The sequence below is a fragment of the Carassius auratus genome, chromosome 10, assembly GCF_003368295.1.
Source record: "Carassius auratus strain Wakin chromosome 10, ASM336829v1, whole genome shotgun sequence".
Taxonomy (NCBI): Eukaryota; Metazoa; Chordata; class Actinopteri; order Cypriniformes; family Cyprinidae; genus Carassius; species Carassius auratus.
This window is the reverse complement of record NC_039252.1, coordinates 2,100,690-2,113,878: the sequence shown is the minus strand read 5'-3', so window position 1 is coordinate 2,113,878 and position 13,189 is coordinate 2,100,690. Positions and strand designations below refer to the sequence as shown.

The 13,189-nt window shown below is 37.4% G+C and overlaps 1 protein-coding gene across 1 annotated transcript in view; it reads left to right on the top strand.

The window, feature by feature from the left end:
* galt (galactose-1-phosphate uridylyltransferase) overlaps positions 1 to 8,599 on the top strand; it is a 116,066-nt gene extending 107,467 nt beyond the window's left edge. Inside the window, exons 10-11 of the mRNA XM_026273102.1 lie at positions 3,218 to 3,372; positions 8,149 to 8,599. Coding sequence (XP_026128887.1) covers positions 3,218 to 3,372; positions 8,149 to 8,229 — 236 coding nt within the window. The 3' untranslated portion in view covers positions 8,230 to 8,599. The remainder of the gene's footprint in view (positions 1 to 3,217; positions 3,373 to 8,148) is intronic.
* The last annotated feature ends 4,590 nt before the right edge of the window (positions 8,600 to 13,189 follow it).

The window sequence follows — 13,189 nt, the reverse complement described above, 5'->3', positions numbered from 1 at the left end:
ACTCACCCTCATGTCGTTCAAAACCTCTTTTTTATTTTATTTTATTTTTTCCCTGTTGGGTATGAAATTAGTTATTTATTTAAATGGATTCTAGGGCTGTCCAGTTCCAGAAAGATGTGTATGTATTTATTGCATATGACTGACTCCTGAAGCCTTATGATAGTGTGAGAAACCAGCTGAAATTTTTAAGTTGTTATTTCCTTAAAATCTTTTAGAATCCTTTGAATACTGGTTGAGATTCACTATATTCACTGCTCTTTATTTTTTATTAAGGGCAAACGTCTGATCTTCTTTGCTTTTAATATTAGCAAGAAGATAGCAGAGTCTACTCTGATTTGATGCACTGTTGTCACCACTAATGAGGCAACCCGAATTATTAGTGCTTCAGCCTCCATTTTAATTGGTGGTTATGAGAAGGAAGAAAGTGTTTTTGTGCATGTGTGTTTTTCCTAGAAAATGGAAGAAAGAAAAAAAATCAGGGCTGGTTTTCATATGGGGAAGCTGCTAGAAGGATCTGTGAGTCAGTAACTTTAATATTTTGAATCAAAAGTTGTGGCACAGTGGTTTTGGATGTTTGTTTCACACTCTGGGTTCAGAAAAAGGACATTTCTTTGTGTGGCTCCAAAAAAAAATTACAGTATCATCATCATATAGATTTTTAATAGCTGTAAACACAATTTAATTTAATTTATTTTAATTGATATTCAATTAGACTTGGTTTCCTGAGTGCAAAGCCTTTAATTGGGTGTTTCATTAATATTCAGCAATATTCATGAATCTTAATAATGTAACAGGAAGGTCTTGTTAGGGTTAGGGTTAGGGTTGGGATAAAGCAGGGCATAAGAATGACCCAGATTCCATGCAACATTCACAATTTTATGAAGAAAGATGACATCACTGTAATTGTAAAATAAAAGTGGAATGTCTTATTGAGCTCAGATCACCAAACTTGATATTGTTGGCCATTGTGCCAAGTGTTTTTACACGTTCAGGCCGTTTACAATAAGTACAGTATTGGAGAATCTGAGCCTTACATTATTTTCACTGGCACAGGACGAAAATGGCCTGAAGCCAGCGATCTCTACTTCACACTGCATTGAAGTAACTAACCCCTGAGAGCCCAGAGCCAAATGTAAGCCAGCAAAATCAACAGAATGGAGGAGAAATCCAAGACGTCCCAGAAAGAGACTTTTGAGCATGTGAGTGCTAGGAAGAGGGACCCGATCCAAACCCAGTTACATCCAGCCAGCATGAGGCGGTGGAGAAAATGTCAGCAAAGGAAATGAACAGCCGTTTCTCCGGAGCAGTCAGGATGAATCTGATTTAACTTGCATGATATGCTTTTCATTCATTACATGGGGATAAGAGCGGGGGATCTGGGATTGGGCAGATAGCCAAACCGCTGGTTCTCACAGCCATTTTATAACTTAATATGCACCGTGAAACCTTACGAGAGATGTCTCGCATGCCACTGGCATCCGAACTTTCACTGGCCTTCTTACTGTACAGTGGCTGGGTTTTTAATTATGGTTTTAGCTGAGGCCCAGTGCTGTGGTTTGCTCTGCTCAGCGCATTCAGCTTTGATGTAGCCGCAGACACTTATAAGACAGATGGATGCCAAATCAGTTTGATCAGGCAGAATCATGCAACCAGTCATTTTTGACTTTTTTGAAGGCTTTTGAGAATGTCCTCCATCAGGACAGCAAGCATTTTTTTTTTTCTCTCTTTCTGATGTGTTGCTGAAAATGAAACACGTAGTAAACTTAATGATCCGTCGCATGCTGCGTCTGAACGTATTAATGGGATTGCTAAACTTTCATTTCTTTGCAAAGATCAGTCAATAGGTCTTGACATCATTCTTGTGGTCAGTGTGAAATTAAACTTGACCCTATTACTTTCTTAATAAGTGTTCTTGGTCTTATTTTGCACCATTTGCCACAAAGCGTTATTTCACGAAATGAACATTTGTCTTTGTAAGATCGGTCCAACTCTGAAATGGCAGCTATTTAGCCATTATTTCATATTATGGACAAAACACATGTAGACATTTTCTTTTTCTATTCTATTTTGTATCTGTAATGTATGATTATGTAGAATACTAGATTTATGTATCTATTATGTATCACGACTGACATAAATTAAATTAAATTAAATTTAAATTTATGCATTTAGCAGACGCTTTTATCCAAAGCGGCTTACAGTGCATTCAGGCTATCAATTTTTACCTATCATGTGCTCCCGGGGAATGGAACCCCCAACCTTGCACTTGTTTGCTTGCTAAAGCAATGCTCTACCAGTTGAGCTAAAGGAACACATAATAATAGATAATTTACATAATTATTATGTCATTTACATAATGGATAGAGATTTGGATAGAGAAATACATCCTTATGGATAGAGAGTAGGAATTGTAACCCGAAGGTCGCAGGTTCGAGTCTCAGGTCCGGTAGGGATTGTAGGTGAGGGGAGTGAATAACCTGTGCTCTCTCTACCTTCAATACCATGACTGAGTTGAGACCCTTGAGCAAGGCACCACACCCCCAACTTTTCATGGTGTGTGTGTTTGTTCACTACTCACTGCTGTGTGTGTGTGTGCACTTGGATGGTTTAAATTCAGAGCACAAATTCCAAGTATGGGACACTATACTTGGCCACATGTCATGTCCTTTCCTTTCCTTTCCTTCCTTTTTTTTTTTTTTAGTTAGTTTTGTTTGAAATGAGGGTGAGAACATAAGTATGATTTTTACTTTGTGTATGAACTTTTGTGTGAATAGTAACATTAATGACACGGTTACGGCAATAATAGTATATAATTATATATAATAGTATATAATTATATAGTTATAGGATTTATGCATTTGAGGGTGACTTGAACTTTTATATCTATATATTTTTGCGATATATGACTATTTCCCTTGAACTACATTTTCATCCTCCTCACAATCTATTGCTTTCATTCCTGGTTTCATTCAGGTGTGTAACAACGTTTTTTTAACCATAGAATCGATTTGTCATGGGTAAAATCCCACTCAATTTTTTTTTATTTTCTCAATAATATCCAGTTCCATCTGGAAATATGTCACATTATGGATTAAAATTGGGTTGGGAATGTGTTCTTCAAAGTATTTAATTAAATTGAATTCAGAAATGGTTATTCTGTTAATATGGTCTGACTGTAGTACAGTATGTGCGCTCACAGCTGTGGTTTGATCTCCAGGGGCCCCGACAGGAAGTCATCTACAGGAAGACATGAGCCACTGGCAGCTTCATGCTCACTACTATCCTCCTCTACTGCGATCCGCAACCATCCGCAAGTTCATGGTTGGGTATGAGATGCTAGCTAATGAACAGAGGGATCTTACACCTGAACAGGTATGCTTTCCTTTAAACATAAAAAACAACAACAGCAGTCACAAAAACATATTTTCGTTATTTTTTTGAACCTATTTCATCGCAAACACAAAAAAATAATCGGTAACACATTAGTATAGGGACCAGTTCTCACTTGCTTATTAGCATGCCTATTGTTAACATATTGGCTGTTTATTTGTACATAAAGCAGATATTCTGCATGACCGTAATTGCATCCCTAATCCCACACAATACATTTAACAAATACCTTATTAACTATTAATAAGCAGCAAATTAATAGTTTACTGAAGCATAATTCGTAGTTAATGGTTTGTTAATAGCAAGAATTGGACCTTAAAATAAAGTGTGACCATATTTATAATAATTTTTTTTATTTTTAATAATCATTACAATAATAGTATAATATAACATTATACTTATTTTCTTTGTATTTTAACTACTTTTAGCAAGCTATTGGCTCTTTGTAAATGTGTATTTAGGTCTACTCACTTGATTTGAAACAAAACGACTGAGTGGTGTCCAATTTGGTCAGCAAATTTGACAGCATCGTTCGGATCACAGTTTTTAGTTTACAGGCTGGATTAGGGCTTGAGCTTATACCTCTATAGTGTATTCTTCTCCTGACTCAGGAGTGTTTTTTATCTATCTTTCCACTACATTTAGAGTTTCCACTAAGCTTTAGCTCCCCAATTATTCCTAGTTCAACACGCAAGTTGTAGATAACCTCCCTCTTTATACCGGGATTTCATGACCTAACATTACTCTGCCCCGTTTCTTCAAAACCACAGGTTAGACATGCCTTCAGAAGCAGCTTTCCTGACAACCGCTGCTGTCAGATTTTGAAAATAATTGGCTAGTGAGGTGACTTTTGTTGTTTTTTCTGCCAGCAGTCCTAAAGCACCGTTATAATGTCACGCTTAACAGTTTGTGACTCTTCCAGCGGTACTGAGCTACTGTCCTCAGTATCATTGAGAGTTAGTTTAATCCTCAATGACTCATATTTCCAGCACTTCCGCACCCACCACACCTGCTTTATTAATGTGTCCAGTCATGTGGGACTTTCTTCCTCCGTTTAAGTGTTTCTGTCAGGCACACCCAGGCCAGGGTGACCCTGCTCGGTTTGATGCTGTCAAGCGAGGGAAGGGCAGCCGAGCAGAAACCGAGTCCCCTATTTTCCTGTCTCCTTTTTCTCGTCTTGGCCGCTGAAGGGTTCAGCGTGTTACTCTCTTGATTGATGCCCATCTGGATGTATTGATTGATAGCTTGATCAAATTACGACTTTCCATTCGGAAGATGTCAGGACACTGATCCGTCACGCTGTGACTCCGTCTGTCGCAGCGACTCGGGTCCAATCAGCGGCCCCCTCCCGACAGCGATCCAAGCCCTTTTCACACTCCTCGCAAACCCATTTCCCCTCAGCTTGTCCACCTGAATGTGAAATTTATCAGCGGGCAGTGAGCCTTATCAGCCCTAAACCAGGACATCTGTTTTTCTCCGAGCTAAACGAGTGAGAATGGTTTGGACTGCGATAAATTGGGCTTGGTTATCTGTCGACCTAACCTCTGTCTGCTGAGCCGGGGTTGCCATTGGTGGCGAGTTCAAGGCCAAGTTAGCGTTTGAGCACAACTAAGTGACCAGACCCCATTTTACAATCCAGTGGAGGCACAGTTTGTCTCAATTATTAGTCCTAGCTTTATTGTGATTCAGTAGAATTTGTGATATATTTTACCTCATATCAATATCAATATTGTTACTCCAAGTTTTGCATTAGTATTTTGGCAAACAAAACTAGAGGTATTTCATACTACTTGGCGGGAAAGTAACCTATCATACAGAAAAGCATTAAAAACTGCTTAATCTGAATACTTTACTTCTCTTTTAGAAGAAAACAAACATAACCCCAGGTATTTATTCAATACAGTGGCTAAATTATTAATTAAAAATTAATGAGAGTTTCAATGAGATGATGAAATGATGTTGTGGAAGTACTTTTCCTTACTCTTTTATTTAGCTATCATCCAAACTGAGGTAAAACTATAACTGGTTCCTCGAGTTGGCCGGCTGCTCAGAGTGCTCAGAGAAACCCTAGTGTCTTTGACAATGAAACGGTAGCATACTTCTATAGTGTCAGACATTGATTTGGAAGTGCTCTATTACTGACCTACATAGATCAATTTGAGCTACTGATGAAATAATATGCTTTGGAATGTCAGTAACACCAATTCTCACCCAAAACTAGTTGCTTATTAGCATGCATATTACTAGTATATATGCTGTTTTAGTATCATTAGGTACATATTAATAGATTATTCTGCATGACCATATTTTGGATATTTTAGACCCTTATTCCTACCCCATAAACTTAAAAACTACTGTACCTTTCTAACTATTAATAAGCATCGAATTAGAAGCTTACTGAGGCAAAAGTAGTAGTTAATAGTTAGCTAACAGTGAGAATTGGACCCCAAACTAAAGTGTTACCTGCAGACTCAGTAGAATATATAGTGTGTTATATTTTTCAATTGTTTGTAGGTGCAAATATTTGTATTTCCATGAAAATGTATGTGCAATATTATGTTCAACTGGTCAATCAACCATCCTCAGACTTTCTGGCAGGTTGTAAATTACAGTGCAATCAATAAAAAAAATTGAAAGGAATAGTCTTCCAAATGCAAAGGTTTTTTTTTTTTTTTTTTACTATTTGCTCTATAAACTCGTATAATTTTCTTTCTTCTGTATAACACTTAAACATTATTTACCATTCAAATGAATCTGTTCTTTACACAAAGCAATTATTTGAGTTCTGAAAAATGTGCATGAGTTTTATGCAGTTTATTTTTTTTTAGTCACTTTGTTTGTTCATATTTTGAATTAACTTTTATTTTTATATTTCGGTTTTTCTTTTTAATTTCAGTTTAAGTTTCAATGCGTTTTTAATATCTCTATTTAGCTTTAATTGATATCTCTTTCAGTTTTAGTACATCAACTTAAATGTTTTATTTGAGTAAATTGCCTAAACAACAGTTCTAATTTTTATTGATTTATTTTTATTTCAGCTTTATTTTAAATAATTATATAATAGTTTACTTAATAGTAAAACATTTTTTTTATCATATGCGCTAACATCATGGCAATTTCTTTTCTCTTCCTCTGTATCTACTTTTGTGTTAAATGAAAGAAAACATGTCATATGAGCTTGCAGCATTAATTTAATGATGGCGGTATTTCGTTTTTTTGGTTCAGTCATATAGTCTCATTAGGGCAGATTTCACCACTGCTGTCAAAACCCACTCATGTATGCCACCACTCACTATATGGCCATAATTCCAACTGGTTCCTAGCATGCACAAGCACATATTCATATGCCGGTTATTGCCAAGCATTACGTGACTCTTAGCAGGGACGCTAAGGGTAATGGAATGGGCGCTTTTTTATCTCCGGCGCTCAAACGTCATGAGTGAACGGTTTTCGTTTGGAATATCGTGCTGAACCTCTGGGGTGATTTAATGTGCTGTAACATTTATTACGGCTTTATGAATGCGGCACTCCCATGGCGAGCCCAGCTGCCAGTGTTTATGAGACTGACCTCTCACTCAACGGCGGCAGCAGCCTCCGTCAGCCCATGCCGCAGCGGCGGTTGAGGAGGAATTAAAGAGTGTTGTGGCTGAGAGATTGGATCAGGAAGTGACACAGCCGCTAGGACGTTTAATCACACCCCTGCAGAGACTTATCTCAGGAGAGAGTGGGCGACTGGTGGCTCCTCTGCTGCGAGCGCTAGACATGAATGCAGAGTCTGCCGTCGCTGGAGGGTCTGGGTCATGCTGTGTGTTTTTCAGAATGTGCTTTCACAGCAGTCTGCCTTTTTGCTATATATTTATTTTTCAAATTTATGTCTCTATCCCAGCAAATTGTGTGGATGTTTATTTGGTCCAAGCGCTTCTGGAGAACTTTGTAAGGAAGACTGGAGCTAGTTTTCACACTTTTACTCCAGGAAATATTTCTCAGTAAAGGTTTATTATTGAAAGTCTTTGAAGTTTCTGTGTAGGCACATAATGTATCTGAAGATCTACAAAAAGCTGTCGCCATTATGCAACCGTTATTCCCTACAGCTCATTAAATATGTTGACATTGTTTTGGGCCATTTTGTCACAATGGAACCATATACAGTAGTATAGATTTTAGCGCAAAAAAAAAAATACAAATAAAATAAAATACTATTTCTAAAAATAATAATAAATTGCGTTAGGTAATTTTATTTTATTTTTTAGAGTTTATATTTAATGAATTTTAGGATCATTCAATGATATTTTTAAAGTACTTTTTTCATTTTATATTTTAAACTGAATTACCGTTTAGGATTGGACTCATCAAGTTTTATCTGATTGATTGATTGTTGATTGATTTATTGAAAGACAAAAATATTACTTTTATTCAGTAGGAATTTATTAAATTGATCAAAAGTGACAGTGAAGACATTTGTACTATAACAAATACAATTATATTTCAAATTAATGTTCTTTTAAGATGTCGATTCATCAAAGAATCCTACAATGAATGAATCAGTCAATCAATAGATAGTTAGATACTGTAGATAGATTGTAATGACATTTCACAATATTGCTATTTTGGCTTTATTTTTGATAAACTAAATACAGCCTTGTTGAGCAGAAGAGAGAGACATGCTGTAATGTATGTGTTGTTTTGAATTGTTCACTCATTCAGAATCTTCTCTGTTTCTTGTCTGTCTTTTTCTCCCCCTTTTACTCATTTTTGCAGGCTGCAGAGCAGTTAAGGAAGCTCGGAGAGGAACATTATAAGATGAAAAAAACTGAAGGTGATGGAGGGATGGAGAACTAAAAGAGTGTGACCTGCTGGCCACCCTTTGTGTCCAACGGCCAGATAATGAGAACATAAAACTGAGAAACAGATGGAGCTGTAAGACGACTCATCTGTTTTAGTGCAAAAAGTTTACAATTTGAACTAACTTCCTTTTGAAACACTTTTTTGTCTTATCATTCAAGTTAGAAGTTAAAACTAACTCCCAAGTTCTTTTTTTCAGGGCCCTAAAAGCCAAATCATGTGAGCTGGTAATTGCTTAGTTGAGAGCCAATTTGATTGCCAATGATTTTCAGAAAAGTTTGAAATGATAAGTTGTAATCTTTGCTTGTGTGCTTTAAACATTTTTTTTTTTTTTAAATAAAGTTCTTCCTTTTTGGCTAAATGAATTTGGCAAAGGAAACATTGAAAACAAGCTTCCATATTTTTTTTTTCTTTTCATTTCTTTTTTAATGTGCTTGGAAACTGCTGGAAAAGATTTCAACAAGTGAAAAAAATGTTAAATTGAAGAAACTCTGCTCTAGCAAAGATACAGAATTCATAACTGAACATACTCCAGAAATTGCATAGTCGAACCCAAACTCTCTTACAACTACCATATGTCTACTCAAAACACCAGAAACCATGTGTCAGCATATTAGCAACTATTCAAAACATCCCAGAAATGCTCTCAAAACAACCCAGAACACCCTAGCAACTAAAGTACCAGAATACCCTAGAAACCATTTACTATATTCCCTAGAAAGCCACTGTAAACACTGTGTCAGCTGCCTAGCAACATCTTAGAAACCACTCTAACAATACCTTAACATCCTAACCGCTACCTAAAAGCACCATATAAACGTCATCTATAGCAACCTAGACACAGCCTAGCATCAACTTACAACTTACTTTAGCAACTGTCCAATAACTCCCAGATAACACTGCCTGAAACCATCCTAACAACCAATGAACACCCTAGCAACCATCTACTGTAACACCACCTTAAAAAATCTTAGCCACCACTTAAAGCCACACTATAAATCACCTATAACAACCTAGAAATTACCTAGCAACCACTTTCAACCACTACACGCAAAACACCTTAGCACTGATTTAGGGCACTCTAGCAAATGCCTTGAAACACAGCAACAACCCAGAACACCATAGCAACTACAGTTCCAGAAAATCCTAGCAGCCATCTAAGAACACTAACAACCATCCAGTGCATCATAGCACTGTATCAACTGCCTAGCAACACACTTAATACTGCCCCACTAATCACTGCAAATGTCTGTCAACACCTTACAATATCTTAGCCTCCACTTAAATTCACAATATAAACCATATAGCCTATAACAATCTAGACATGACCTAGCAACCACATTCTAAAACACTTTAGAAACCACATATTAACAACCAACTTAAAACCACACAGAACAAATACCTAGAAACACTCAGAACACCCCTAGCAAATACAGTAGCAGAATATTCTAGCAACCATCTAAAAAAACAATACAGTACATCATAGCAACCACCTAGAACACTGTAACAACTGCCTAGCAACACTCTAGCAACCACCTACTCTAAAGCCTTAGAAAGTCTTATCCACCATTTCAGTATAAACCACCTTGATTATACTCTAACAACCTAGAAGTGACTTAGCAATCACCTACACCTTAGCAACTGTCTAACAACTCCCAGGAAACTACCAAAAACACCCTAGAAACCATATAACAACACCTTAGCAACAAGCCAAACAACTACAGTACCACTAGAAAATCCTAGCAACCGTCTTAGAACACTAGAAGCCATCCAATATAACCAACACTGTATCAACTGCCTGCAAACACCCTAGAAACCACTATTAACCATCTTAAACATTCTAGAAATACATGCCATGCCTAACAGCGTGTGACATGACATACAGCCAAGTATGGTGACCCATACCAGTATTCATGCTCTGCATTTAACCCATCCAAAGTGCACACACACAGCAGTGAACACACACACACACTGTGTACACACACCCAGAGCAGTGGGCAGCTATTCACGCTGCGACACCCGGGGAGCAGTTGGGGGTTCGGTGCCTTGCTCAAGGGCACCTCAGTCGTGGTATTGCCAACCCATGACTCCAACCCACAATCCTAGGGTTAGGAGTTAAACTCTCTAACCGCTAAGCCACGACTTCCCCAGGAATGACATACAGTACTGTAGCTACCACCTACAACATACTGTAGCAACTGTCAAACAACTTCCAGGCAACTACCAAAAACACATTGGAATTCATATATAAACACCTTAGCAACAACTAAGAACATCCAAACAACTACAGTACCAGAAAATCCTAACAACTGTCTATGAACACTAACAGTCATCCAATACAACTCAATAGAAAACTATATAAGCTGCTAGCAAACACCCTAGAAACTATTCTAACAACCACAAAACAGCCTTAGCAACCGTATAATACCGCCTTAAAAAACTCTGACCTAAAAAATGACCTAGCTGCCACATGGGGCCTAATGGCTAGAGCGTTGGATTTGTAACCTGATGGTCGTGGGTTCAAGTCTCAGTACCGGCAGGTATTGTGGTTATGGGAAGTGACTGACCAGCGCTCTCTTTCACCTTCAATACCACGACTGAAGTGAGACCCCTGAGCAAAGCACTGAGTCTCCAACTATTCCCTGGGCGATGTACACCCTTAGCTCTCGGATGGGTTAAATGCAGAGCACAAATTCTGAGTATGACACACCATACTTGGCTACACGTCACTCACTCACATAGATTAATCAGGATGACAAGTTTTGCACAGACAAGCATTTCTTCTGAGAACATAAAATCCAGTTAAATTTTCCTTTATTCATTATTAGCAGGAACTTTCTCCGGGTATACTGGCAATTTCCAACTTGGCTTTCTGTAGCCGTTAAAACGGAAAGTGTAATTGACGGCCTCGGGGCAGCTCGCTTAATGAGGGAAATGTGTTCAGCGGATCAGTTTTCCTTTTCCTGCGCTGCACCTGCTGGGCCGCAGTTCCGTTTACGCCGGCGTGCAAATGGCTGACATTGAGAGGCGAAACGTTTTTCTTGTCAAGCCAATTTACAGTGGCATAACAGAAGGTCTCTCTCCCAAGCCAGGTGCTCCATCATTCTCTCTGTCAGGGATTCTCAGTGTACTTAAGAACGTGAGCAGGCCCAGTCTGTCTGTGGCGCCATCCATCTGTTCAGGTGTCTGTTGTCATAGAGAACGAAGGGTTGCAATTGTTCAGAGCAGACACCGGGGATGGATGAGCTCTTCAACATGCTGCGGTGAAATCATAAAGAAAACCACATAAATTTGGGTTCATTGTGCTTTTGTTGTCATAACACTGGAAAGGAAGTTCACAGAAACCTGCCCCCTTCACTTTGGCTGCATTTACACTGCAAGGTCTAATGCACAGATCCCACATTCTGATATTATTTTCCCGCCATCTGTTTACGTTCACTTACATAGACATAACAGACTGTGTTTACATTAATACCCAGTCAGAGCGTGCAATGATGCACTGCCCAAATTGATCTGCACTGTGCTTTCACTGCTTCACAAAATCAATTCTTGCAGTGCTGTCCAGTGGCCTCATGTTAATACTGGTGTGTGCTGTATGGTTTAGTAAAGTACTGCAGTTTTTCGTTCCTTTGGACCATAAATCAATCAAAGGCATTTTTTTTTCAATCCACATTAAATGGAACATACATACAATAATTGATATAATATCTGAAGATATTTAATAAAAAAAAAAAGGGAAGCCATTTTGTTAAACTATTATAAATATAAAAAAATAGTGCAACATGCAAATACATGCAGAATTATTTTTGCAAGCATTCAACACAATGTTAAATAAAATATTTGGAAAATGGATAAAAAAAAGTTGTGTGTACACACACCCATTATACACTATATATATATACACACACACACACACTACAAGTCAAAACTTTGAAATTATTAAGATTTTTAATGTTATTGAAAAAGGTCAGTCACTTATTTTTTATTTATTTATTTTTTTAAATGTGTTAAATAGTATTATATATATATATATATATATATATATATATATATATATATATATATATATATATATATATATATATATATATATATATATACAGTTTTATATATATTATGATTTTATGTTATTTTATTTGAAATGCAAAGCTGAATTTTCAGCATCATTTCCCATTCTCTTTAGTGTCACATGATCAGTCTAAAGTGCTCCCTGTGGAAATAAAAGGTCAGGTCAGTCAATCACAATGTATTCTGGGATACAGTTATTAGTGCAGTGTGCGTCGCTATATACTGCCATTTTGTCAAATGTCGCAAGGATACAGAAAATCTGCATAATACGCAAACTATACATACCTAATACTGCTGAACAAGATTTGGTATGTATTTTTTGTTTGTTTATATATTGACTATTCAGACAAAACCCAATTCTGTCGAGGAGTGGCTACACCCACTGCTAAGCCTCATTGGTAATTGTGTTACATCGCATCATGAATGATTTTTCTTTCAGTGAGGACAAAAGATGAAAACAAACATCTGGCAAAGCCTCTGAATCAGACAGTCTTTCATTTGTACAGTTTTCTTATGTTACAGGTTTATATTCTTTTAACTTTTTTTTTCTTTTATTTTCCCTGAGTGCTCAAATGTTTTCAAAGGCTGTACACTGCAGAAAAAAATGTCATATGGCTGCTTCTGGAAAAACAACTTTTTGTCATCTGTCATTTTTGTTCCCGTACAGTTTCAATCTCTTCACATTTTATAGAACTTGTGAACAAGCTGCAACTTCTGTATATGAAAAATCCACACAGAATAAGCAACAATGGCTTGCTTGCTGTCCAGCGAAGGTCATTTTTCCTCGACTCTAAGATTGGGTCCTTGTGCTGTCATCCGTTAACTGAGCGTTCCCTCCCTTAAGCTTCATCACACCAGCCTCACTGTCTTTTCCAGGCTCACAATCCTG